The 27,862-nt window shown below is 35.1% G+C and overlaps 5 protein-coding genes across 8 annotated transcripts; 1 reads left to right on the top strand and 4 right to left on the bottom strand.

Annotated features, from left to right (window-relative positions):
- Window positions 1–4,204: 4,204 nt before the first annotated feature.
- Window positions 4,205–5,284, bottom strand: LOC18047042 (snakin-2). The gene is made up of 4 exons (XM_006439683.2): window positions 5,199–5,284; window positions 5,003–5,065; window positions 4,829–4,871; window positions 4,205–4,691 (listed from the first exon to the last, which is right to left on the bottom strand). The coding sequence occupies exons 1-4, from the start codon at window positions 5,256–5,258 to the stop codon at window positions 4,507–4,509; spliced, it is 351 nt and encodes a 116-aa protein (XP_006439746.1). The 5' UTR covers window positions 5,259–5,284; the 3' UTR covers window positions 4,205–4,506.
- A 2,418-nt stretch (window positions 5,285–7,702) lies between these two features.
- On the bottom strand, window positions 7,703–12,831 carry LOC18047041 (alpha-mannosidase I MNS5). Of its 2 annotated transcripts, XM_006439682.2 has the most exons (15): window positions 12,387–12,831; window positions 11,872–11,914; window positions 11,719–11,784; window positions 11,585–11,646; window positions 11,359–11,458; window positions 10,958–11,140; window positions 10,302–10,350; window positions 10,034–10,213; window positions 9,766–9,886; window positions 9,318–9,399; window positions 9,153–9,238; window positions 8,938–9,038; window positions 8,527–8,668; window positions 8,273–8,423; window positions 7,703–8,167 (listed from the first exon to the last, which is right to left on the bottom strand). In XM_006439682.2, exons 1-15 carry the CDS (start codon window positions 12,524–12,526, stop codon window positions 7,940–7,942), a joined length of 1,734 nt encoding a protein of 577 aa, XP_006439745.1. In that variant the 5' UTR covers window positions 12,527–12,831; the 3' UTR covers window positions 7,703–7,939. The 2 variants fall into 2 exon arrangements, with proteins under 2 accessions (XP_006439745.1, XP_024044983.1); XM_024189215.1 differs by lacking the exons at window positions 11,872–11,914; window positions 12,387–12,831 and having other exon boundaries at window positions 11,359–11,474.
- Window positions 12,832–14,554: 1,723 nt separating this feature from the next.
- Window positions 14,555–16,152, top strand: LOC18047040 (peroxidase 65). Its single transcript, XM_006439681.2, has one exon. The coding sequence runs from the start codon at window positions 14,655–14,657 to the stop codon at window positions 15,873–15,875; it is 1,221 nt and encodes a 406-aa protein (XP_006439744.1). The 5' UTR covers window positions 14,555–14,654; the 3' UTR covers window positions 15,876–16,152.
- A 712-nt stretch (window positions 16,153–16,864) lies between these two features.
- On the bottom strand, window positions 16,865–24,139 carry LOC18047039 (putative DNA glycosylase At3g47830). Of its 3 annotated transcripts, none has more exons than XM_024189237.1 (5): window positions 23,741–24,139; window positions 23,444–23,644; window positions 23,076–23,132; window positions 22,809–22,998; window positions 16,865–17,224 (listed from the first exon to the last, which is right to left on the bottom strand). In XM_024189237.1, exons 1-5 carry the CDS (start codon window positions 24,086–24,088, stop codon window positions 17,184–17,186), a joined length of 837 nt encoding a protein of 278 aa, XP_024045005.1. In that variant the 5' UTR covers window positions 24,089–24,139; the 3' UTR covers window positions 16,865–17,183. The 3 variants fall into 3 exon arrangements, with proteins under 3 accessions (XP_024045005.1, XP_024045006.1, XP_006439743.1); XM_024189238.1 differs by having other exon boundaries at window positions 22,869–22,998; XM_006439680.2 differs by lacking the exon at window positions 16,865–17,224 and having other exon boundaries at window positions 22,688–22,998.
- Window positions 24,140–24,935: 796 nt separating this feature from the next.
- Window positions 24,936–27,137, bottom strand: LOC18047038 (U-box domain-containing protein 38). Its single transcript, XM_006439679.2, has one exon. It carries the CDS (start codon window positions 26,897–26,899, stop codon window positions 25,286–25,288), a length of 1,614 nt encoding a protein of 537 aa, XP_006439742.1. The 5' UTR covers window positions 26,900–27,137; the 3' UTR covers window positions 24,936–25,285.
- Between the last annotated feature and the right edge of the window lie 725 nt (window positions 27,138–27,862).

Genomic DNA, 27,862 nt, shown 5'->3' with positions numbered 1-27,862 from the left:
TTATCCTTAAATTAACATATGCCAACTGCAGTCTGCATATATAATTGATATTAAAACTCACAATATTTTTAGAAATAAAATTTATCAAATGCTTAACTATTTTTCTTTACAGTTAATTATTTTTAAGAGATAGTTACATTAATTATTTTCAAAATTACAATATTACCAATCGGCCTTTAACTAAACGATTCACCAACCAACCTTAAAATTGTTGATCCAAGAGTAATTTCTTATGTTCCCTAATTATTTGATGAGCAACAATTGAATCATGTAAAGAAATTAATTTTGGATTAATCTAAGTTTTAGATAATATAACTTAACAAGACTCTAAATTATGATATTGTTGTCCGCTTACACTGCGCGAATGATCTTGGTCATTTTTAAGCACGGGCTCCACCCAAACAACCAATTATAAATGTCTCTATTTTTATTAGGATCATTAATTAACAATTTGAAATCTTCTCATTTACACTGGCATAAGTGACAAAATGGCAGAGTTTCAAAGGAGCCAATTTGTACAAACCGAAATCATAAATTGATATTGAAACGCAACCAAACCCTGCTATCAATGTCAATCGGAATCCACCCTTTGGGCTACTATTTGGCGGTTAATGATCATTGATCACAACACAAACAATCAAAGATGAAATGGCTTTAATCTTTTACGTGAAATTCAAGAAAGTTGGCCTCAAACTGTTGCCTTGTTGCAATAATGAGGAATGAAGATGGAAACAAAAAAAAAAAAAAAAAAAAGTGTTAAAGAGCAATTGTCAAATGTCATGAACATGAACAGCGGCAAAACATCAATGTCAGAAAAAGATTCAGGTAAAGATTCTTTATCTTTATTTCATCGCTGCACTTCCTCGAATCTTCCTCCGTCCATCAATTCTTTCTACAGGATTCAAAACCTTTTCCCGTCCGTGTAATCAAAGCATTTTGCCATTACCATTAGAATCCAAAATTGTACTTGGTATGTAATCAACAAATTGTTGAAGGTAATGCCATTTTATGAAACAATTTTCCCTGCGTTTTTCACGTTGGTATTAAAGACAGAGGGTCCAGCTATATTACCACAAGGGTTACAGGCCCCATTTTTTTTTTTTTTTTTTTTATATTTTCCTAATCCACCGTTAACATCTAACCCAAAATGAGTTTAATAAGCTAAGATACTTTTGTTGGGTGCACCGTTAACATCTAACCCAAAATGAGTTTGATAAGCTAAGGTACTTTTGTTGGGTGCACCGTTAACATCTAACCCAAAATGAGTTTGATAAGCTAAGATACTTTTGTTGAGTGCTGTTAACACTATAATCCATGATGTTTACTACAAATTTTAAAAAAAATTGAAAATTTTGACGCATAAGTCTATGATATTTTGAATTTTTTACGTCTAGATCTATCAACCCTATGAATTTCATTTATAAAACAACTTATTCTTATATTTTAATTAATACACTTTCTTATTAATTAATTAATTTAATGCATGATAGATGAATATGATTCTATATTAAAATACAAACCATATTTTATGATAAATATGAATCTAACTTTAATTTCACGTTCTTAAGTGTTTTTTTTTTTTTGGGTTTCATAATAATTATTTAATACCAGTTAATAACTTGAATATGCAGTAAAATATCTATTAATTTACCAATAAGAGCGTATCAAAAAATGAGACAAAAAATTTAATAACTTGCCTTTATTTATTCTTATATCTAGGAGTTTGATGAACAAGTTTATAAGTCTTTTAATAAGGATTTACAACCAAAGTCATATTATACTCCACACTTGTTTAGGAATTCTTTTCAACATCTCACGTTCGATAACTTTGGGTTAATAATATAATTTAGTTGCTAATTCCTAGAGAAATGGAATTGAAATGTGTAGGCTTCTAAATCATTTTTATATATTATTAAAGTAATTTAGTTAATAAAAAAAATAATTTTAACAATGATATATTGAACATTTAAGTAGGTGTACAGAATAAAATATTCTTTTAAAATCTTTGATGATGGGTGTGAGAATTTATAATAAATAAATAAATAAAAAAAGGCCCCAGCCATTGATTTTACTTTAAAGAAATAAAACAAGTAGGACCAATGAGTCAAAATTTAGGTCTACCGAATTCTTTTCTCTTAATTTTATAATGAAGTAGAGGATGCAGTGTCATTAACTCAGAAAAAGACGAGAAGAGGGGTTACTTGCCATTGTTGCCAACATTGTTTTGCCAAAAAGTGAAAAAGATAAGAATAAAGGTTAGATCAGATCGAGGGATTCGCGGTTTGGATTTTGAAAGCAATTTCGATTTCCTCTGTCAAATCAAGCACGGAAAAGGCATTTCACAATAAGCTAATGATCATTTCAGGACATGCTTCTTTTTCACGTTTTCCATTTTTATTTTTATTTTTTGACCGTAGGCCTCATATTTTATGCAACTTATTATGACTTATGACTGTGAAAAATAGGACTTTGAAAACAGCATAAAATCATGCTTAAGATACCTAAATTGTCATTTTTCTTACTTTCTTTTTGAATTATTTATATACATTATATAATTAGAGATTTATTAATATTCATATTAGATATTTACTCGGACCAATTACATTTATTATGATATATACCATAATTCAAGTATCTAACCTTATAAATACGGAGAGATATCTATCTCAACCTACAAACTAATAGAATATATGTTTATCTTCACCTAAATTTTATTTTTAGAGATGACTACATATTTTAAACATAGACGCCATCTCCTAATCCACCGTGCTAGATAAACAATCAACATTTTAGACGCTTAATTCATGATCGATTAATAGGAGATATATAAGTTAATTGTATATCCAGCCCAATAGATTATCTAGAGATATTATGTGTAAAATCGCAAAATACTCATTTACATCCTCAATTTGGATTTTATCTATCCCTCAACCTTTTAAATAGAAAATTTATTTTTAAAAAATCTCTTAAGATATCAACTATTTAGTTCATTTTTCCTTTTGTAAATTTCTATAAATTTATGATAAACTTCAATTTATTCCTAATATAAAAACAATATTTCTCAATTTACTCCTCTAAAAATGTGAAAATATCAATTTATCCTTTTTTTTTTTCAAAAGACAAGGGCAAATCAAAGGTGCACTGATAAATTTTATTTTTCTGTAAATAGAGATAAATGAATATTTTTATACTTATAAATTGGAGATTGCCATTTTAAGCAGGGGGTGAATTTAAGCTTATAACTATAAACTCTGTACGAAAAAAAAAAGTATATTAGACGTGAGATGATGTGACGAGTGACGGTTACGCGATGTGCAAGGCAATTGACATTTCTCGGCGGGGACCCCGGAGGCCTTTGTTGTGGGCACCGTAGTAATGGGCTGGTGAGGGCCCATTCGTCTTACAAGCATCACGTGTGTGGTTGGATATGTAACAAAATCAAAACACAATTAAGGCCGTGCATGATTTACCAAACACTCGTGGATGTCCATTAATATCGAAACAGCTGGCGGGACCCAAGAGCAAACACTTGACCATCTTGTTTTGGACTTGCCAACTGTCACTTGCTCATTGCCAGAATGCACTAATGACACAGCAAGTCGTGTCACAGTGTTTCTTCAAATGAACAGCGGACGGTGACTTCGTGTTACGGAGGATCACTGATCTGATCCTTATTGTTTCTTTCTAATCAAATAAATTTTATATACTTTTTATTTATCATTTATTTATTTATTTATTTTCGTCAAGTTCATATTTTAATTTTCTACCTTCCTTGGTATTTAAACTTGATTGACCATTCAAATAAGACACACTTAAATATCACTCCATCAAGTTCTTATAAGAATATTAATCTCATATTTTTAACTAGTAAACATTTAAATATATATTTTGATTCTTATAGAGAGATGACTAATCTCACCAATTTTAAAATAATGTCCAGAATGGAATTTCAATATCAATAATGAGAAAAAAACCTATGGTACAATTATAGTACCATAACACAATTATATCTAACTATTAGATGTATTTAAATTGATAAAATTCACTGACATCTAACAACTGAATATAACTATAACATGGTACCACAATTACAACGTAGCCTAATCCCAATAATAATAGTGACTTATAATACATAATTTTGGATTATTTTTTTTGGGCACAGGGAGATGATGTGGACAAATTAAGCTCGGTCAATTATTTAACACCCTATGACCCTATTTTCTCATAATTCGTCCCTGGAAGGCATAATTTTGATGTTAACTACTTGTGGTTTGATTGATTAAGTCGAGAAGTATAATGGAGTTCACTTTTGTGATGGCATGGATGTGGAACAACTTTATGGCATGTGATGGACTTTGCATTCACACAAATTATAATCATTATTAGACAGCCCATAGCCCACTTTTAAACAGTCGCACTTAGGTTACAAAAGTTCCAAGAGAAAAGAGAAAAGATATGTACAACCCAGATGGGTTTAGGCCAGTCTGGAGTCAGAAGCCCATGGGCCTATGGGCACTTAGTCCTGTTTCCGTGGGTAGTCATGTCAGTATAGCAACTCCCACAAAGCTCCCTGTTACCCGCGGTGCCAGGTGGCACGCACTTGCATCTTACACAACACGTGCCGCATGCTCTGTTACACAAGTTTGGCCTTGAGTGAAGACTGCACCTCTGTTTGCACAGCCCTCCACAGTCTACAGGGAAAACCCAGAAAGCCAAGATACAGAAAACAGAAAGCTCAGAATGCCGTGAGATTTGAGACCAAAAGTAAACAGCTCAGGAACTTTTGTTCCTGGCAAATTGGAAACAAAATATGGAAACCTTAACCCACCTAGGTCTTGCATAAGCCTTCTGGTTACACCTCTCACAACAAGCTGATAAAATAAAAATAAAAAAAGGGACAAACCGGCGTGTCACTTAATTTAATTGATACAAGAATATGCAAACATTTTAATATATTCAACAACTGAAACTGAAGTTCAAAAACTGTGAGGTATGTATGTGCCTGGCCAACACCAGCATGCTGGACTCCATCTCCATCATCTTCTTTCTTCAGAGTAGATGAAACCTGCATGCGTGAAGCAAGAAGCATGATATACAGCCATTAGCCATTAAATAAAGCAATATAAATGCGATAAAACCCATGTGTGAAAACGAACGAGAAAATTCAGTAGTTCACTAGCTATACGTAATATGTGTACCTCTGCAACTGCAACACAGAAGAGCAAAATCCCCAACAGAAGAAGCACGCGTACTGTCATCGCTGCTGCTGCTACTACTTGCTGTCTTAATTCCGATAGCTAAGTAGCCAACTGCGAAGCGCTATTTATAGCGGGCGATTTAAAGTGATTGGACTGGACTGCTCATTTTTTCAAAGAGCTGCATGTGGGGTCGCAATTAGGCGGCTAAAAAGAAAAGCCTCTTTTTTTAATTTTGTTATATCTCAAATTCCATGCATGGGTAGCTGGGCAAACAATACTTTTTCGTCGATAATGTACAGCCATCGTATCCTGAACTATTAAATTTCATTCCCTTTGATTTTCGCATAAATAATAAGGACCTTTGCTTACAACAGTTTTTGTTTAGATAATGGTACGCCTTCTCACTTTAAATATTTAATAGAGATATTTAATAATGATTGCATCTTATGTATTATTTATCCAGTGAATTGTAAAAATAATATATTAATAATTAATAATAAATTCAATTTAATATCTAAGTATGATATTAAATAATTTGTAGTTCATTAATAAATACAACTAAATATCTAAACTTAATAAATATAAAATTATTGTTTTCTTTAAAGGTTACAATATTTGTATTGTAGGTAGTTATTTCTAATGGATATCTTTCTTTAAAAGAAAAGAAGAAATCAAGTGCAAAGTTTTTGCATTTTATTTATTTATATAAATAATTAAAAAATGAAATTAGACTCTCGGTGTTTGCCGTAGATGTGATGAATAATAAGCAACGAAGTTGGTGATGTGTTAACATAAAATTCGCTTGAGGCCTCGAATAATGGATGGACTTTGGTTACTGAACCAGGATGAGATCAAACAGAATGCCTTGGTTGGCTGCATACAGCTAGGCGATAGCTGTAAGCCATTTAGCACTGCGCCGTACGGTGATTCTAACCAGTAGCCAAGCAAAATTGAAAAAGAGATGAATTTGGTAGCATGGTGCTCCGAAGTGAAAAAGACAAAGCAGTGAGAGTGAGTAAAAGTACGGTTACTTACTATCACCGTACCTGATTTGATAATGCTACTGCTTTTCCGGGCAAGGTAAAATACAATAAAGTATTTGAATATCATTGAGGGACCTGTCTATGTTACAGATTCGGTAACAAACATCTCCCGTCATCCCACCATCCGATTTTCTTTTGTTTAGTTTCTCACTCCACATCCAACCACATCCAACGGCTGATGCTGCAGTCTGTAGCTTACAGATTCTGTAACGTAGTTTTGTCCTATCATTGAGATATTATTAAGATGAAAAATGGGGGATTTTGTTTATACTACCTACGTTATTATTTTAACACACTAAAATAATAATACTGTTTATGTTATAATATTTTATCAGTAGTAAAATATTATTTGTTAAAGATAAACAACGGGGGCAGGTCATGATGAAGGACGACCAAATCAAGAAAGCAAACTGTAGCTGATGATGAGCTGTTTTCTTACTGGCTTTTGCTTGATCGAGCGGCACTGTGATTCCTGCTGCTCTATGTAACTTCACAGTTGTTGTTTTTGAACTCGTTATGTGATCACTGATGAGCGGTCCAGCTGGAGTTGTGATGAATACCACTGTCCTCCATAACCCGAATCTCCTCATTATTGTGGGGGGCTCTTTCTAGTCTCAATAAATTCTTTTTCTTCCCACTCACTTTCAATCCCTCGTAATGGATAATCGGAGACAATTTCCTTCCCTAATAATAATAACAACAATAATTGTTTGGGGTATAAAAAATAGATACTTAAAATCGAAGAGAAAGTTATCTTGTGGTATGTGTAAGTGCGGTCAATATTATGTGAGGAGACCATAATCAGGTTGCATGATTTTGGTTTGTATCTCAAATTGTTGAGCTTCATTTGGAAGTTCATCCGTAACGTATATGTATGTTCTGCTGTAATGTTTAAAGCACAATCAGACATTATAACAGTAGCTCAACAACTATACAAACGGATATATTAACTCTTAAATTCAAGTGGCACATTCAATTTGATAACGGCCGCGCATCAAAAGAACGAGTAATAACACGCAACATGCACAATTGTTTATAATAACTGACGGAAGATCTAGAAAAAGGGACCTTTTTTTTTTTTCCAGCTAAAGGAAAATTCTAGTGACAAATACAAAATACTTAAAATCACGAGTGGGACATTATTATTTTCCTTGCAAAAAAAAACTCAATTGCTAATTTGAGCGTCGAAAGGTTTTCTCTTAAAAAAATCTAGCACCCCCAAACATTTTGTTTGTTGTTGCAGATCAAAGGAAGTGCCAATACAATTCAAATTCCACTATAGCAGCAAGTGACAGCGCTTCATCAACACAAATTAAAGAGTTGACGAGACAATCTGCTCGCCATCTTCAGCTTGACCAAATTTTGGCATCGACAATAACAGACAATGATTTTCTAACTTCTATGGATTAAAACAACCATGTCTGTATTAACAAAATAAATAAATAAATAAAATTGTAGAGAAACCTGGAATTTGATGATATTACATTGATTCTTGCGTTAAGGATCACTCAAAACATTCAACGATATTATTACGTAGAATTTCAGTATTCCTGTCAATTCTCTTTCATTTTTCTGTTTATTTCTTTTTTTTTTGGGTGTTTTACTTGTTTACATACATGAAGAAAACCCTCTTTGAACAGAAAGAATTCCGTAAATTCCCGATCTGTAAAAAGAATGAGGTTATATTGTAATGGCAAATCATATGAACAACCACAACCCACAATAACCAGCCATGCTACATGTTCTTCGTCTACATGTAGTTGCGTCAACTCCACATTCTTCATCACCAAAACACCTGTGATCAGAGCGAGCATCAGGGATGTGGCAAGCACTCTTGACCTGTTGGCACCCATGTCCGCAATCCAAACTCATCGCAGGACAGACTTGCAAAGTCATTGCACTTGCTCGCCTTGCCTGCTTTTCGCTCTGCATGGTTATAAGTTTCATTTACTTAGTGCCCTCTTTGCCAAGTGAAATTGAAAGGATATCCAAATGAATCATGAAACATAACGAGATAAGCAGGATGAGTACCGGGAGAAAAGTCCAGTTACTTGGGATGTAGGCCTCTGGAAGCCTATCATGCCAAGAACTCAAAACTGGAAGTGGGTGACCTTCAGTTGTGAATACGTAATTTCGATCAACCAAAAAAGAATCATCAAAGAGAAGGTATAAGTACTTGCACCTGCCAGAAAAGACAGTCTTTCAAATGCAATTTACACCTCAAAATCAAAATTCTATTTCTTGTCTATTTCAAAAAAAAAAAAAAGACAAAACAAAATTCTTACGTTTCAGCGAGAAAGAAACTATGCTGATGATCTTCCAGTTGCATTGTAGTTACATCTCTAATGCTTGCAAATCCCCCATCCACTTTAGTGTATGAATTAAGAGAATTGACAATTGATTCACCGACTTCCAAGTACCAAGGATCTGAAAACACGTCATGGCAAAGAAAAAAATAAAAAAAATAAAAAATAAAGATATAAATGCTGAGAAGGCATGAAGGTAAACTGAAGCTGAACTTAGGTGATGAGCCAATGTTTCTTTAGCCACATTATAGCCAAAGAAAGGGGGTCAAACAACCTGACTGGCTAACAGTTTAAATTAGCAAATAGCATTCTAATACCAGATGTCTCTGTACTTAAAAGCAAAAATTTCACACATTCAAAAGAAATTACTTTGAATAAGAAGCCTCATACCTTTCGTTGCTTGATATAGGTAGAAAGTAGATTCTGCCAACTCAGGGCGCAAAGGATAATACTTCTCAGTAGGATGTAACATTAGATGGTCCAGCAAATACCTAAAAGCTTTGCTCAGATTAACTTTCTTAAGTTAAAACATGTAGAACTGGATTCATGAACCAGCTCAGAAACTATAACAAAAATGCAAGTTTTGCACTCGTAAAACATCATACCTTTCTGGTAGTACTCCAAACTTCTTCCAAACATGAACGAATTCACGATGTGATGAATTGGCAGCAGCTATATCCCCAACAAGAACCTAATGCAAGAATTCAAATACAGAGGTCGAGGAATTCATCTCCATTCCAGAAACATGTGAACTGCCTTCAGAAGCTTACCTGTAGACCAGGCCAAAATGCCTGAAGACTTGTAAGCTGCCAGTAAGTTGCTTTTCCATTCCTCATATCAGCTTCATGGTACCTAGATAACGGTAATATGCATCATATTCGTATCAGACATGAAGAACCCTCCAAAGTGATTTGACTATCAAAGTTAACTATCCTTTTTCTCCTTAATAATTCAAAATTCATCTCTGATGTTTCTTATTATTCAGCCACATATTACGGCAATGAATGTGAAAATTCTGCTCAGACAGAATAACATTGATCTAATTTGAGAAATTATAGGAAACCCAGATGCTGATAAGATTTAGATTGATAACACTGTATGAAAAAGATACCAGGCCCAGGAAGGGAAAATGTAAGTCGGTTGTTGGACCAATAAATGTAGGGCTAAAAAGAGCCTATCTAAACTTCAAGGGGAACATTATATGTACTCAGCAAGTACCATGGGCCATGTCTGAAATATTTCTGTACAGCAAGATATGCAGAATGAAACATTCTCCAAAAGTCCTCCTTCCCAAAAAGAATGTGAGCTTTGAATAAATACTCATAGAATGAATCAACCCCTTCAAGAATGAAAGTGAAATTCAGCATGAGAAACATCAAGATAATTAAATATCATATGTAATTAACAAGCATAAAGGAAATTTGGACAATTTAGTAAACAAGACTAGGTAAACTTAATGGAGCATATTAAAGGCAAAGACACATACCAGCCCCGATACCAGAGGAGTACTCAATCCATTCCCCAGTTGTCACATCAAGTGTTGTTCCTAGTAGATTCAAAGAACTCCGCATGCTCCACAACCGACGAAGAGCTCGTAAAGCTGCTGATTCATAAATGGGATCACCTGTTAATCGTGATAATGCTCCCATTTCAAGAATCAGTGAACCTGAGTTCAAATACAGAAATCAACAAATTTTAGGAAGAAGACATTATCAGATGACCCCATCTTAAACCGTGAATGATAAGCTCCTTACCACACCCTGAGGTGCTTGTTTCGTTAGTCTCATTCTCCATAACTCCATACTGTCCACAGAATTTCGCATTGATGCAGTCATATATCCTTCTTACAACAAAACCAGCAGATATACTCATACTTCCCAATAACAGTAAGGAAACTCTTATCAAAGTGATTATGTGAAATGAAAGTAAGCAATTCTCAGTCACAATTTAAATGCAACACAGACACAAAAGGGTGTTCATGCATGAATTCTCAGCTTTTCCTGAATATTTTAGCCATTAGAGGTTGGTTAGCTTTGGCATTTTAGTTTCTGAAATGTAACCACCAATACAGATTGTTCACTATCGTTCATTTTAAAGAAACCCAATTGTGAAATATGACAACAAGGTTTCCATGTCCAAGTCTAAAAGGGTATTCTATGGGAAAGCTTAGCCATAATCAATCACCGTGTTTTTTGAAATCATAACTCTAAGCTTACATTGAAACAAACACTTACAACAGTATTAGTGCAAAATATAGTATTTTGCCATGTATTTCATGGTGCTAATAGAAAATGGGCGAGTTCCCGTTTTTCTTTCATTCAATAAATTTAAATTTCAGAAAGCCGATAATAAAATTAGACATTTCATATGCGTCATGCCATCCTTGGTTTAAGCAAATTTTATGCGGTACCTTTAAGTTAATCCATGCATATGGTAATCCGGTTGGTGTATCAAATGCAGGTAGAAAACGTCGTCCTAAATCTTCAGCGAGGGTCAGCAGCTGATTCTTGTAAGATCCTTGTACCAACCTGTTTGCTGAATCAGTTGCAAGAATATGCGCAGAAACAAGTCCTCCAAGGACTCTTATGTTGCACTGCATTACAGAAGACAAATAGAAATGAAAATCACCAGAAACTTTGAAAGTAAGTTGATGGCAGTAAGTGTCTCTCCTTGTATCCGAAACCCTCAGCCTTGTTAAGTTATAACCATAATTATAGCATGTTACACAAAAATCAAACAAAGCTCAACCTTGGCATAAAACCAACTTAACTTTCCAAATTGAAGCTATGGTTAAATGATTAAACTAAGTACCTCGAAAAGATTTATCCTTGCATCAACATCAAAACTCAAATTTTCTGAAAGCCAGAGAACTGCCCTTTCAAATTCTGTGTTGTTACCCATGATAACAAGGCTACAAGGGACAGAACCTGTGTTAGATCAAAGATATACATACATTTAGCAGAAATGATAATTAAGGGATTACAAACATGCAAAATTTATATAACATAAAGTTCTTGCTAAAAGTATTGAACTATACCTGGACAAAGATTCAATGAGAGTAAGGGCAGATCCATTGTAGTGTTGCGGCAAGTGTTCAAGCTGTAAATTAGACAATAGGCTATTACTTTCCTTTCGCCTGACAAATATTTCTCTCAATTAACAGATAATCACCTTCAAATTTCCAAGCTCACTTAGAGAGTCTGTGAAACTTTTGGAAAGAGGCTTTAGCTCATCATGCTGCAAAAGAGTAGACTGAAATTCAGCATCATATACAAACTAAAATACATGCTGTTCTAATATGATCAATGAAGAACGCGAACTGACAGGGAATGCATGTGTCAAGTAGTTTTCATACGCATGGTAGAACCTGCAAAGAAAGTAAAACAAATAAAGTGATTTATTAGCTCTCGATTCTAAACAAATGACATGGAATCCTGTTGGAAAGTGCATTATGTTAGGGAAACAAAAAAAGAAAATTCTTACGGATCAAAAGTAGCTATAGTAACCTTCACGAAGTGAATATGTAGCTACATTTCAGTGACAAAAAACCAATAGTCTACCTAGTATAGTTTCTTTTAAGTGCTTTCCTAAACTCGACAGCAACTAAACAGAGGGTCGAGATATGAATTCTAGTCCTACAAACTAATTTATCCATTTATATCAAACACAGGATTCACTAGTCACATTATATTCCTCATTCCTAAACAAAGATGATCAAAACAAACACAAGAGCACAAGCATTTACAATCAAACTAAAATGCAAAGAAATAAAATAAATAAATAAATGAAATTTAGCAATTTTAACCCAGAGGATCATCAAGAAAAGTACTAAAACTTACATGTCGTGGACTTTCTTCTTCATGTGTCTCTTCTTAGCTGACCAATACGAGGAATCAACTTCGGACACAGAAACTGGGAACAACGAAGGAGAGATCACGAGGAAGACGAGAATCCATTTTACAACTTGACGCGGCAACATGGTTTTAAGTAAAACTTATGTTAAGTTACGGTTCTGTGTGAAAGAGAAATTGAGAAAGACAGACAGGCGCCTCGAGTAGGAGGTGGGTGAGCATAGAATGGATCTGGTGATAAAGAGTAATGGAGGAATCCAGGTGAAGTTGAATTTCAAGTTTAGCTATTAGCAATTAGCAACACCCAAGCGGTCTGTAAGTCTGAGTCTTTTCGCTTGTTAGTCACCAATCAGATCTCGTTTAAGCTCTAACTATGACGTGGTTCAATTGCTTGTCGACCAATCACGTGATAAGGAACATTCGTCTCTCTCTCTCTCTCTCTCTCTCTCTCTCTCTTCTCTCGTCACTGGATTGTAAGGATTGAAAATTTTGATTCTCGAGTGTGAATTCGCCGTTGGGTGTTTTAAGACTTTAGCCCAAAATAAATAAAAATGTCGTTTTGTGTTTTGTCATTTGGTCGGGTGTAACTTTATTTATTTCTTATTCAATTTATTTCACCAGGACTGAACTAATGGATTAAAAATAAATTTAGTTTATGGGATTAATAATCTTTCATCTATGCATCGGTTTTGTTGGGATTAGACTCTAAAATAAAAATGTTTTATTTATTCATAACATTCTTCTTCCATTTGTTTATGATTTACTTTAAATTATTTTATTAAATTCTTTTTTATGGTCTAATTACATTTGTACATTTTACTTCTATAAACTTGTGAGAGGACAGGGTACAAGAATTTACTAATGAAGGAGTAAGGAGAATACAACCATCAGACAAAAAAAAGTTAGTAGTACGTCAAAGTACATGAAATTTTGAGAGGGTAAAAGCTCTTAACACATGCCCTTATTACATCCTCATAGTTTGTATAAAAAAATGCCTTAACAATCTCCCTGTCTCCCAAAAATTTGCCCAATTGGACATTGTTACCCCTAGTGAATTTGGATCATCCAAATCAATTTTGGACATGTATAAACTTCATATCTATAGGGATTGAAATTTAAAAGTGTAAAAACACTTCAACAATTTGAACTCTAGAATTCACAAAAGGAAAGTTGAAACATACCTAAAATTCTCCTTAATTTAGCTCTTATTCCACAAGCAAACCTCAAGGTTGTTCTTATAAAAGAGACTTCGATGTTCAAGTCAATTTGCATCTCATTAATTTTAGAAGGACTTTGAGTAAATAAATATTTTGGATTTCCCTTAATCTAGCAAGAAAATAGCCAAAAGCCCCTTTCTCAACCTTAGCTTTTGGCCCTTATTTACATATCCAAAAAGCAGACTTGGTGGGAGATTTTAATTTCTCGATCTAAATCTCTTCAATCTAGATTTTATAATCCACTTTCCGCTATTTGATCTATAATTGAATTTCATTTCACTTTCACTTTCGGCACGTGGTTTTGTTAGTAATCACATGCCGCTAGTTATTATACTTTCCAATTTTAATTTTACGACCTGTTTTTATATTGCACATTTATCATCATGTGATTTTTAATGTAGTCAATGTGTCCAACTTTGTTTGAATCTAGATTTAGAGTATCTTCGCTCGTTTTTTGGTAATTTTAAATGGTTCCTAACAAGTGACTATATATATTGGCTCCAACAAGAATGTAATGGGAAATGAAGTTGTGTTTTGTACATGTCTAAAATTAAATATATGCGTACCATCGATTTTTCTTTTAAAGTGAAATTGATGAGGTGCATTTATGCTTATAAACTTAATATACTTTTCTAATTTCTCATTCTAACGCGAGAGAGAGAGAGAGAGAACAGGTCAAAAGTATCTAAAAGTAAACCTTAAGAAAAAAAAAAAAAGCAAAGTGACCATCACCCAAAAATAGAAACGAAAAAAATTGAAACAAATCACATTAATGCACAAGAGACAAAGACCGTGCAAAAAATAGCACGGAAACAAAATTCCCACAAAATCAAAGAATAAGTCTCCTACATTCTCTCCCATCCACAGCCACGCACAGCTTCTTCGTCTTCATAAATAAGCTCCACGCTCCCATGTCTCAATCATCACTTAACTGTGTGGCAAAGAAGCCTGGGAAGGAAGCAGGTCTCTTTGCCCTCTCCCCCACCCCATTATAATTTTTCTTCCTTCACTAATAATTATTTTTAAAAAAAAATCAATAATGGCCGTGCTTCCTATCTCCGTTATCTTCCTTGCATTTATCTCCATTCCCTACTCCATTGCCAATCCTAATTCTCCCAATGCCAGTCCCAAACCGAGTCCTGTAGCTAGTCCTAAGCCAAGCCCTCGTGCTAGTCCCAAACCAAGTCCTGTAGCTAGTCCTAAGCCAAGTCCTCTTGCTAGTCCCAAACCAAGTCCTGTAGCTAGTCCTAAGCCAAGTCCTCTCGCTAGTCCGAAACCAAGTCCTGCAGCTAGTCCTAACCCAAGGCCCCTCGCTAGTCCCATGCCTTCTGCTAAGCCGGCCCTCCGCGCGGACTACTATAAGGCGACATGCCCAGACTTTGAAAAAATCGTCCGTGAGTTCGTGCACCAGAAGCAAACACAGAGCCCCAGCACAGCTGCGGGTGCCCTCCGGGTTTTCATGCACGACTGCTTTGTGGACGGGTGCGATGGGTCCGTCCTCATCTCGTCGAATGCATTCAACGTGGCGGAGCGTGACAGTGACATCAATCTTTCCCTACCCGGCGACGCATTTGATGTTGTCATCAAGATAAAGAATGCCCTTGAGGATGCCTGCCCTGGCGTGGTGTCATGCGCTGACATCTTAACCGCCTCCACTCGTAACCTGGTTGTTATGGCAGGGGGACCTCGTTTCAATGTGTCATTCGGCCGCAAGGATGGGCTTGTCTCTCAAGCGGCCAGGATCCCAGGGAATTTACCAACCAATAACATGACAATGGACGAAATTCTCAAAATGTTTGCAAGCAAGGGATTCTCCATTCAGGAATATGTTGCATTGATGGGTGCCCACACCATAGGTTTCGCTCACTGCAAGGAGTTTTCTGACAGGCTCTTTAAATTCGCCCCGAATCAGCCAACAGACCCTGAATTGAACCCAAAGTATGCCGAGGCTTTGAAAGCCGCCTGCAAAAATCACGAACAAAACATCACGATGACTGCTTTCAACGATGTGATGTCACCTGGCAAGTTTGATAACTCTTATTTCAGGGGTTTGCCCAGAGGCTTGGGGCTGTTGAGAGTAGATAATATGCTGGTCAAGGATCCTAGGACCAAGCCCCTGGTGGATCAGTATGCTAGCAATGAGGTTAAATTCTTCGCTGATTTTGCTGCTGCTATGGAGAAACTTAGTCTTCTTGAAGTCAAGACTGATCCCAAGGATGGAAACGTCAGACGCCGCTGCGATGCTTTCAATGATGCTTAATTATTAATTCTCCTGCTAATCCTATGCATGCATGCCTACTGCCTAGACTCAATGAATGGATTGCATTTCATTTGTTTCATCATTTTGCCTCCTCCTAGCTGCTGCTGCTTTTTGTTGAATTTTCTTGCATCTTTCTTTTATAATTCCCTCGGGTGATATGATGTCTTAATTATTTCATGATCTCTTTTCTCATATATATTGTCGCGAGGATCGTTGTTGATAAAATTGGCCCATCAATATAAGATAACAAAACTTGTGGGGGGTAGTTCATATATAATACAAGATTTTTGTTTTGTAGTATATGATGAATGATATATCAGTAATTGATTAAAATAGTTACCCATCGAGTGAGAAGAAATCCGCCTTCATCCTTATCATTTTCACTTGGGTTTACGTCTTGCTCTTGAAGTTCCAATGCAATAGTAATTAGTTTGGTACTTGATTGGTTTCATGAACAAAAAGGAATAACTAGTGTGAAGACTTGCAATGTGTCATCATCTTTGTAAGTGCATATTCTTTTTCTCTCTTTTTCTTTTCTTCCCCCTTGATCTTTTAACAATAAAGTGGGAATAAAGTTCAAAGTTGAGCTTATCCCTATTGTTATCTATTTTATATGAAATTATAAATAAGAAAATGAATCCTAAAACGCCAAAATCCAATCCCAAATTTTCTTTTCCTCTCTCACTTTCTTGAGAGTTTAAAAGGTCTAGAGAGATTTCTTCTCCCCGGATTTTTGATTCCTTGGAGGGTTTTTTTCTTTACCTTATATATATATATATATATATATATATATATAGATCTGCAAGTTTTATGTTTTAAATATGTGGGTTTTTTTTTTTTTTGGGGATAATTTTCAGTGTTCTAATGATGTCCAATTTAATTAGGGTGTTTGATATGCAGGATAAGATTATATTGGATTAGAAATAATATGATAAAATATGATATCATTAGATTGGATTATAACCGGTACTATTTTGTGTTTGGTGTAATATAAGATTGGCCCCTAATTGAGACCAATTAAAACTATTATTTAATCGAAATTACTAATATATCGAGTATTAATTTACCGATCTAATATAAGAAAAAATAATCAAAGGCTAGTGCAGGGAGTGCCCTTTTCTTTAAATTGCAATTTTCTCTTTTTCAGCTTGTTCGTAGGGGCATTCTAGTAAACCCTCCAAAATAAACTTCCGTAGGCAGGACCAGCGTTCATACTTATTGCACAGTTTTGCTCCAGTTTACTTCCAGAACATTTCTGTTTAACCGTTGACTCCATGTCTCCATTGCCGGCACACAATTGAAAACTTTTCACTTTATGTTACCTCCCTTGGCCCTTGGCAGAATGTTACCTCAAATCCAAAATGAAGGAAATTTAGATCTATTTGTAATAGATGTATGTAATTTTAAAATTCTAAAACTAATTAATTAATCATCTTAATTAATTAAATTTCTAAACAAAGAGACGGTTGAAAAAATTTCCTAAATAATTAAATTAAGTATGAAATTAATAAACTAAATTAATTTTCTAAAAATATTGTTCATAGTCACTGTTCACTATACTATTTATAGTTACTGTTCATCTACATTAGAAAATATAATTTTCAAAACACAATAAAATTGTTGAAATTAAATGACACATAGACTTTTGAATGATTCGGATTAATCAATCCTACATTCACGAGGTCACGCCCATATGGAAAGTAATTCACTATGTTAAGATGTTACAAACTATAAATTTACTAAACTTAAAACTCTCACTTATAATTTATCACCATACAACTTACTCAACCTTAGACTAAATTTGCTTCTCTTGAATAACTACTACCTCTCTTGATCCACGATCTTCAAGGCACTTCACAAAGTGATAAATATCAATTCTTCAATGTCTAGTGATCTAAGATCCATAAAGACTCTCCACATGATGAAAAGAAATAGTCTATTTACAATACTTTGAATGAAGAAGATAAGAAAACAAGTCAACACAACATCATTTGTCAAATCCGAATTCTCCAGAGAGGAAGACGAATTTTACTTATGTGCTTTATATTATGTGTTGTGTTTCTTCAATTGTGAAATATCTTTCTTTATATAGGCACTAGAGTTTCACAAAAAGTACAAGTTTCAAAAGACTTGAATTCTTTCCAAATAAAAGTTTTTTTTTCCTCTTATAATTCCTATGAATCTAAATGAAATAAATATGATATTCTTACCTTACTTGTCTCCCAAGAAACATCTAAAATATTTAATAAACTTCATGTTTAAATCAACTTCTCGCTCTAAATAAACCTAACGCATCAACTATGGAATCACGTTATTAATTGACTTGCAAAATTAGACATCTAACAAAATTAAGAAACAAATATTCCTAATAAATTAGAATTTCACTAAATTAGGAAATTAATAAATTAATTAATATTACACGATCTACAATAAATAAAAGTTCAATTTAACTAGATTTGACATAAGATACCAACTCTATAAATAATAAATTTAACAATCTCCCCCATTGGCAAAAGCAATCCTACACAAGTTTTCAATGAAATCTTGGCGTTAAAACATGAATCTGAAACAAGCACAAACAACTAACCAAAATAATCGACAATTAACATTTTATTTTATAAAAAAAACCAAGGCAAGAATTAAAATAAAATACCGACTTTATTGATCAATAAATTGCAAGGCATCATGAAATAGAAAATCAAGATCAATGAAAAGATAAATTCCCCTTAAGAACTAGAAATTTGAATATCTAAAAATTCTTGAACAAAAATAAAATCACGCCTTAGAATAGAAATACTACTCCCCCTAATTTATTGCATCATGCAATTGAAGACTTAAAAACAAATTACTCCCCCTCTTTTGCCAAAATATTGCACAAAGGAATAAGTATAGCATGCACTTCGCCGAAACGAGTAGTGGGGGTGGCAATATCATGACCTTGTTTTAAAATTTTAGCCTCAAGACAGACACGGTTGAGAACAAAATAATTAAAAGCATATTCACCAGGGTCAAGATAATAAATATAATCAAATGGAGGAGAAGTGCGAACAGAGGCTGCAACTAAGTTAGGAAGATAAAAAATAACACTTGGACGAGTGCCACTATTGATGGCGTGTGCGAGGGTAGCTGCTGGTCGGTGACAGCAAAAGGAACAACGGCAGTGACGGTGACCCTAGAGTCAAAGTTAAGACTCTCGTCACTGGGATCATTTTCTATGGAATCATTATCACTTAAATGCATGAATTCTTTAGGAGGTACTTATCCAATATTAGGACCAAAATCCCTATCATCATTAAGAATATGAATTGCATGAGGTTGGCTAGATCAAGGTAGGGTGGAAGAGTGCGACGACACTTGGAATTAGTTTGAGCATGAAAGCTCTCACATTTCTTAAGCTTAGAAAAATTTTGAGCCATAAAAGAGAAATAATAAAAAGAAAAAAAATTAAGCAAAAAGAAGTAAAGCTTCTGGACTAGTTAAAAAATATGAGGTGGAAGCCAAAAGCTCGAGTGAAAAACAATGATTTTATAGGCTTCCTTATATAGACGAGCTAACCTAGTTCATAGAGGAGTAGAAATCTTATATTGACAAGGAAATGAGTAAGAAAGAAAATTTGTATCCAATTTAAAACATCATTAATCATAGATGACGTAAAAGAATAATAAATAAGCATAATCTAACTCAAATAAGTAAATAATATTAAGAAAAAACGCAAAAACTAAATGATACGCATGATTTTATTTTTTATTTTTGGAATAACAACACAGTGCAAATAAGTGAACTTCGAAATTAGACTGAAAACAAATTGAATAGAATTAGAATGCGACCCATATACCGTGGAAAAGCTTTTGGAATAAGCTTTTCACATAATTTTATAGAACTAAATTTAGAATTTTGTAGACAAAATTATGACCAAATGAATGCAAGCTATTTAGTTACGGGCAAAGCTTTTTGATGCACTTAACAAAACAAAATAAAGTTTTGCTTCAAAGATTTATAACTTTGAAACAAAACCTTAATTTTGTTTTCTCAAGTGTATCAAAAAGGTTTGTCCATCACAACTAAACAACTTACATCTTTTGGTCATAACTTTATCTTCAGAACTCCAAATTCAGTTATGTAAAATTTTGAGAAAAGTTGATTCAAAAAGCATTCCCACAATACATGGGTCGCATTTTAATTTCATTCCATTTGTTTCTAGTTTAATTTCAAATTTCACTCATTTGCACTATATTATAATTCCGAAAAATATCACGCGTATCGTTTAGTTTTTACATGTTTTCTTAATATTACTGACTTATTTGGGTTAGATTATTCTTATTTATCGTTCTTCTACGTTATTTGGAATTAATAATTTCTTAAATTGGATACAAATCTTCTTTCTTACTCATTTCCTTGTCAATATAGGATTTCTATTCCACTTTGAACTAAACTAGCTTCTCTATATAATGAAGCCTCTAGGATCATTGTTTTCACTCAAGTTTGTAGCTTCCTCCTCATATTTTTCGGCTGGTCTAAAATCTTTACTTCTTCTTACTTTTTTTTTTGTTTTTATTATTTCTTTTCCATGGCTCCAAGTCTCTCTAAGCTTAGCAAAGTGAAAGCTCTTATACTTAACCTAATTTCAAGCGTTGTTGCACTCTTCCACTCTACCCTTGTTTTGGTTGTAGCCGACCTCATGAAATTCATATTCTTAATGATGATAAGGATTATGATCCCAAATTTAGACAAATATCTCCTGAAGAATCTATGCATTCAAGTGACAATGATTCCATGAAAAGTGATATTAGTGAAGACAATCTTAACTCTGGACCTTCCCCCTATAACCCTAAGATCACCATCATTGCCGCCGCTGTTCTTTTTGTTGTAGCCAACCACCAACTGCTGCCGCACGTGCCCTCATGCACCGTCAATAGTGGCGCCTATCTAAATGTTATTCGTGATCTTCCTAACTTTATTACGGCCTCTATTCGCTCTTCTCCTCCATCTAATTATATTCTTTATCCTGATTATGTTGAATTTGCTTTTAATTATTTTGCTTATGATCTTGTTTGTCTTAAGGCTAAAATTTTGAAACAAGATTGTGGTATTGCCACCCTCGCTACTCGTTTCGGCAAATTGCATGTCAAACTTCTTCTCTTTTGCAATCTTTTGACATAAGAGGGGGAGTAATTTATTTTCAAGTTTTTAATTGCATGATGCAAAAAGTTAGAGGGAGTAGTATTTCCATTCTAGGAACCGATTTTATTTTTGTTCAAGAATTTTTAAATATTTAGATTTCTGGTTCTAAAAGAGAATTTATCTTTTCATTGATCCTGATTTTCTGTTTTATGTTGCCTTGCAATTTATTGATCAGTAAAATGAGTATTTTATTTTAATTCTTGACTTATCTTATTTGATGAACTAAACTGTTAATTGCCGATTATTTTGGTTAGTTCTTTGTTGTTATTTGTGCTTGTTTCATATTCATGTTTTAACGCCAAGTTTTCATTAAAGACTTGTGTAGAATTGCTTTTGCCACAATGATGCTAAAGGGGGAGATTGTTAAGTCCATTATTTATATAGTTGACATCTTATGACAAGTTTAATTAAATTGGAATTTTATTAAATTAGGGAATTAATAAACAAATCCCTATTACAATATATGCAATAAATAAAATTTCAATTTAATTAGACTTGCCATAAGATGTCAACTCTATAAATAATAGACTTAACACAAAAAGTTCCAGTTGTTTCTCCTCTATGTGAACAAGACAAGAAGGCAGTCTAGTAATCTAGTTCAATATTTGTTCATATTCTCTCAAAACAAGTAGTCTAGGATATCTCCTAAATATTTAGTTTCTTTTCTATTCATATAACACAGAATCAATTAAATGACGCAATTGAACAAATTTAATAATGTAATTTTAGACATAAACAGTCAAAAGGTGCCAGTAGAGTCAACAAAAGGAAAAGAAGGGACATGATGGGAACAACGAGCCGTCAAGAATCCCAGGCTTTCAACTTATTTCTAAGGATACGCATAAAACTATAATCTATCTCTATAAGCAACTTGGTACTTGTGACATTGGAGCATCTGAAGCTGCATATGTGATAATCAAAGATGATTCCATGGATAAAAATGTAAGGCAACCACAAAAGTCAAAAAGAGATGGGGTTAGTAGCCAGGCAGCACTACTTTGTAACTAATCCGCCACTAAGCAGAAGAGCACATGCATTTTATTATAATGCTTCTTTAGAACTGTGTCTTTCTCCTAATTAAACCATCCTATAACACTTCCTCCAGCCTCAAGCTATTAGAAGTAGCAGAAATTGCTTAAAGAAGCAAAGGAATAACATATGAAATGGTGATTAGGCATATCTGCTAATAGTGGATTACAGAGAAGATCTGAGTATATCTTTTTTGACCATGCTAACATAATGTTTTATACTCATAAGCATCTATTTACTGTAATGTTAGTGATTAGCTACAACTTGTCAAAGTTTTCTCATTCTACTGGACATAATGGTTTGAAGTTTTTATTACATATGGAAACTATCTTCTATGGTGCCAAAGTTAGCTCTATCAGCAGGCATGTTCAAGCACTTAACTCTCCGAAATTGTAAATGTTGAATCTCATGCAAAATGCACAGGAAGATATACTAGAAGTTGCTAGAATGGTTCATTGTTTAAAATTGACTACAGCTCAATAAAAATGATATTCTATATGCATGATTAATCAGTCTTAAAACATCCTCAATCTAATTCATGTGTCCAAAATCTGCCTGGTAATTGTACAAGGGAAAGGCAAAAAGAAATTCACTTATGAGGTTTGAAAAGGAAAAAATATAGAACAAAATAACAAAGGCCATGAGATTGAGATCCATCAGTTTACCATATCAGTTATGTTTTATTAGATTTCTCGCAGTAATTAAGCAGAGGACATAGATTACCAGCAGATTCTTTTCTTTGCCGGTTACCCCCTTTCTTGATGCAATTACGACAGAGCTTACCATGTGTGTAGAGAAGACAATTCAGATCGAATTTAAGTTCCTTTGGGATCCGTTGGTTAAGATGAAGGTAGGTCTTATTCCTATCTGCCGCAGTTGGGACCCAACCAATGGCCTTTGAAATCTCAAACACCTGATAGACCAGGGACATTTGATGTTAGTAAAATAATGAAGTGAAATTTGAACCAGTTTGAACAAGACAATACTCACATGTGTGTCAACTGGAAAATCGTCTTGCTGAAGATGGAACATTAAAACACAAGCCACCTGCCAAGCATTTCACAACTATCAAGCTCCCAAGACATTGGTAAAGCTTCATATACGGTAAGGATATGACATAACTAATACAGAAATCAAGATTTCAGAGAATCAGATTACTAAAGGCTGAAATATCTTAAACCCCAACTAATTTGTTGGCAGCAAAGCACCATGAGTGAAACCTTCAGCTCTGACCATTATCTGATTTGTTTAATCATATTCTTTGTTTTTAACAATGATACAAGCGAAACAAGGATATTAAATTTATGAGGAAGAAACGGAGATAATTAAAATTGAAAACGGATTGTGAAAAGGAATACCGTTTTGGGACCAATTCCTCTAAAACGAGAGAGCTCAGCCTTGATTTCGTCAATTGATAAACCTCGCAAGTATTCCAAGCACAATTTGCCTTTACTCTCGAGCAAGCATTTTAAAATATTCTTGATACAGGCAGCCTTGGTCGGGGCTAAACCTCCACATCTTATAGCGTTCTCTATGCATTTTTGTTCAGCAGCTAGAACCTTAAATCAAACACACCATAGTACTATGATTACGGAATTCACAGTTTCAGACCAATGCAACAAAAAAAGAAAGGGTAAATTAATCGGGAAACTTACATGTTCCCAGGTGGGAAAAGTGGACTTGAGAGACGCAAAAGCTTTGAGAGAATTAGCTTCAGTAGTGTTCTGGGAGAGCAGTGTTTTGACCAAACCATCTAAGACACTCTCCTCTTCTCCTTCGTCGTATTCACTCATATCCAACGGCACGCTATTTTTGTCTCGGGTCATATTATGCTTCAGCCGCTGATTGCGGTATTTGACGAATTCGGGAGGGAACCCATGAAGAGCCAAGAGCTCGTCTCTTATGCCTCGGCATTCTTCCGCGGTGGGCCGACTGTGGGTCGGGTACGGGTCTTGTCTGGTTTCGGTGACCTCCACTTGCTTTCTTTTTCGAGATTTCTGCATTCGTTTTCACTTCAATCACTTTGGGTAATCGAGTATTATTGGTCTGCACAAATTGCGAGCAGCGGCTGATGTGAATGAGATCAGTCAATTAATATTTAAAAGCCAAAAATAATAATAATGATAATAAGAAAACGACAGTCGTTTTATTCCATGATTTCCACAGGATCATATTGTTATTGTCATACTACAATCCTCGGTTAATCAATTCTTATAACCATGGGTTTGATAGGATTTTAATTCTTTTCCATTACACAACTTGTTGCAATTATCTTCATTTACTTTACAACAACCATATGTTACAATTTACATAAAAATTTTTCTCACTAATCACATATTTTTTTAATTTAATTTGTTTTACTTTTTCGAACAAAACATTTATCAGTTTACTTTATTTATTTTTGAGATAAAAAATAGTGTTTTGGAGGAAGATCGAGCGAGCCCGTCCTAGGGTCAGAAACCTGGACTTGTTAGCCATCATAATTCATATAACTGATTACTGATTAGCGCCAGCGCGCATGAGTTGAGTGGGAGATCTGAATGAAATGCGTACTCTACAATCTACACGCAAGAAGCCAACAGCTAGAGGCCATGGTAATACTTTTGTCGCCAGGCAACAGCACACCAAAAGTTTAATGGTACAAAAGAATCGACTCAGAACCGTGGAGTGGAACACAAGAGACTTGTGTTAATTGTTGTCTGCCTAATGAATGGTGTCACGATGGATTCTCTATCTAATATCTCAACAAATTTCGAGAGCCTGAACGGAACCATAGCAGACCACACCGCAATCCTACCACTACAAATAGAATAAATATGGTGATGGTGAGCAGAGGCAGTTTGTTCATTGTATTGCAAGTGTGCTTCATTCAAATCTTCCTCGCTAACATATTTCATCAAATTACAAACGAAGAGAAAAAAAAAAAAAAAAAAAGACAAACAAACAAAACTATCACCTCCAATATCTGTACACATTCCCAAATCCAAATTCTTAGTCCTAACCTTAAACCCAATTACAACCAACAAAACAAATAACTTAAAATTTTTAAAAACAAAAGTCATGAACATGGCCCCCACCATTAATCTACACAAGCCCATACCCAACAGGAAATGTTTTCTTGATTCTTGATACCAACTAACTCTCTCCTCGGTTCCGGCCTTTATTTTTTTTTATTTTTTCTTTTCTTTTTAATGTACATATCAAAAATTAGTAGAGTTGGAACCATACCCAGTCATCCCAACTCGGTACCGACTCCGAGTCGGCCCACCCGAATCCAAAACCCCTTCCCAGTCAACATCCTCATCGTCGTCCTCTCGCCCTTTCAGCATCCCCAAAATCCTCTTAGCTTTCTCTTTAGCTCTCTGGCTTCCCCTCTCTTCAACCTCTCTCAAAACCTCAGCGGCTCTGGCCTCCTTAGCCAGCCCTTTGAACCTCAGGTTCCCATGACCCAGAGCAAACAACGCCGCCACGCAATTCTCCCGCGTCGCCTCCGAGTCCGACCCACTCTCCTTCAACATACCCACCAAAATCGAAACCCCATTCGCATCCAAAATCGCAGACCTCCCCTCGTTGCTCGCCGCCAAGTTGCACAAAATCAGCAACACCCGACTCGTCGACTCGCCCGATTTCACCATCGTTAACAACGTCGCCACCGCGTTGAGTTTGACCAGCTTCACTCGGTTGCTCTGAATCAGAGTCAAATGATACAACGCCAAGGCCGAATCGTGGCGAGTCCGCTCACTCTCCGCCCGAAGCGCGTGCATTAACGGCTGCAACGCCCCTAGGACGCCAATAGCCATCTTGTTCTCGTCTTCTAATGCCAAACTAAACAACGCGCCCGCCGCGTGCTCCTGCGACTCTTCAGATCCTGATTTTAAAACGTCAATGAGTAACGGAACGAATCCTGACCGTACGATCAAGACCTTATTTTTTTTCTCTAACGAAAGATTCACCAACGAAGCGACGGCGTTTGTTTGAACAATCGAATATCTCGAAACCACCAAATTCCGAAGAGCTGATAGCAAATTGGGCGTACAAATGGAAACCCTGAGTTCTTCGTTTGTTCGAGTCAACCTTCGTAGCGCGATTACTCCTTCCTCTTGCAACGCTATATCGGCGCTTCTTAGCTTCTTCAACAGCTCTTCTTCCTCCGGCGCCAAAGGCGTCATGTTGGCCATCTGTTGCGTTAGGGATTCGGCGTCAGTGATTTCGGTGGAGGAATACGACGACGTTGACGAAGAGTAGCAAGCGGGCCGAGTCGCCAGCGGCAACGGAGTGAGTGGACTCGGCGGGACGATGACGACAGATTCCTCCGACGAGCTCGAGTAGAAATGGTTGACTCTGTGATTCAACTCGGTCGCCGCGTGAGAGAATATCACCGGCGGATTCTCCGCCACGCCTTCCAACAACTCCTTCTCTGAAAACCTGATATCGGGAGTCGACGACGACTCCGGCCTCTCCGATCTCATCTTCGTCCGTACAGCGTTCTCAATCGAACCGTAATCGGGCATCACCGGATGCTCGACGCCGGAAGTGTCGCACCAGTTGAGAATCGTTTGTTTCATGGCCAAATTCGGAATCACGGTTGAAAAATCGGGTTTGAACCCGTTTTCTAAATCGGGTAGGAAACCTAGCTCACGGCAGACCTGAACAGACACCCGGTCAAATGTTTGGCCCGTGGAGACGACAACTGGGTCGAACATCAATGATCCGGAAACTGGGCAAAGGAATTCTTTAGGGGGATGTTTGGGGTTTGAATTAGAGCGATGAAAAAATGAAATTTTCCAACGGTGGTGCTTGCCATTACCGCCCATGGCTTTGAAGTTTAATAACCTGAAGCAGCAGAAACCAAAAGTGAAATGAAGTGAAATAAATATCTGATCAAATTTGTTAGGTTTTATGATTGAGAGGACAATTGGACTGAGTCCGAGTCTTGTTTTGGTTGAGGTTATCCGTTGAGAGTTTGACCTAGTGCTGGGGGATATTTACTGAAAACGCCATGGGTTCTCTTGTTTGTTTCATTATTCGAGTCAAACCATTTTGAGTAGTCAATACAAAATGTCAAGCTCAATGGCTATTAATTAGCAGGAGAAAATATTTGTGCGCAAAAATTATCTCAGTTCCTTTTTAGTATTACGCAACTGTATCATTGTTTTATAAAAAAAAAAAATTATAATTATAAAATAAAAATTAATACTATATAATAAATATAATTTTTTAAATAATAATTTTAGTAAAAATAATAAAAATATAATAAATTTTTATTATATAAGTATAAAATCTTTAACTTATAAGTTATAATATTTAATATTTATCAAATACATTAATGTTACACTTTTAAGATTTCGTATGTCCAATTTCAATTTTTAAAAAAACCTTAAAATAGATTAACTTGTGTATGGTTACCGAGAATTGGTGGGTTCAACTAAAAAGTGAGATTTGTGTTTCTTTTGCATTTAATTTGATGGGTTACCAAAGTATAAAAAGGTTCAATAATTTTTTTTCGTGCTTAATGATGAAAATAAATGCGCAGTTGTTAAAAAGGAAGTCCATACATTGTGATTTTAAGATTAATTGGTGATTTGCAATAACATGGCTATTGTTAGATTAAAAATGTTTAATAGATAATCGAATTTAAATAAAATCCAACTATAATGTTGTTTTATATCATGAAAATTGGAGAAATGAATACCACGTTATTCTAATAAGAAATAGAGTGCATTTGAAATTGAGGTTGGACAGCTGTAACTTAAAAGGTACAACAGTAAAGTGTTTGG

The sequence above is a fragment of the Citrus clementina genome, unplaced genomic scaffold (genome assembly GCF_000493195.1).
Source record: "Citrus clementina cultivar Clemenules unplaced genomic scaffold, Citrus_clementina_v1.0 scaffold_3, whole genome shotgun sequence".
Lineage (NCBI taxonomy): Eukaryota > Viridiplantae > Streptophyta > Magnoliopsida > Sapindales > Rutaceae > Citrus > Citrus x clementina.
This window is presented reverse-complemented; position numbering and strand designations above follow the sequence as displayed.

Bases quoted from the DNA above. Each gene is read 5' to 3' on its own strand.
- LOC18047042 (XM_006439683.2), bottom strand. From the start codon at position 5,258: ATGACAGTACGCGTGCTTCTTCTGTTGGGGATTTTGCTCTTCTGTGTT. The intron at 5,066-5,198 runs GTACACATATTA...TCACGCATGCAG, and splicing joins TCTGTGTTGCAGTTGCAGAG to GTTTCATCTACTCTGAAGAA. The intron at 4,872-5,002 runs GCACATACATAC...TTATTTTATCAG, and splicing joins AGCATGCTGGTGTTGGCCAG to CTTGTTGTGAGAGGTGTAAC.
- LOC18047040 (XM_006439681.2), top strand. From the start codon at position 14,655: ATGGCCGTGCTTCCTATCTCCGTTATCTTCCTTGCATTTATCTCCATT.
- LOC18047038 (XM_006439679.2), bottom strand. From the start codon at position 26,899: ATGGGCGGTAATGGCAAGCACCACCGTTGGAAAATTTCATTTTTTCAT.
- LOC18047039 (XM_006439680.2), bottom strand. From the start codon at position 24,088: ATGCAGAAATCTCGAAAAAGAAAGCAAGTGGAGGTCACCGAAACCAGA. The intron at 23,133-23,443 runs GTATTCCTTTTC...AATGCTTGGCAG, and splicing joins GAGGAATTGGTCCCAAAACG to GTGGCTTGTGTTTTAATGTT. The intron at 22,999-23,075 runs GTGAGTATTGTC...CTGGTCTATCAG, and splicing joins ATTTTCCAGTTGACACACAT to GTGTTTGAGATTTCAAAGGC.
- LOC18047041 (XM_006439682.2), bottom strand. From the start codon at position 12,526: ATGTTGCCGCGTCAAGTTGTAAAATGGATTCTCGTCTTCCTCGTGATC. The intron at 11,785-11,871 runs GTCAGTTCGCGT...ACTCTTTTGCAG, and splicing joins ACTTGACACATGCATTCCCT to CATGATGAGCTAAAGCCTCT. The intron at 9,887-10,033 runs GTATGTGTCTTT...TCATTCTTGAAG, and splicing joins CTCCTCTGGTATCGGGGCTG to GGGTTGATTCATTCTATGAG.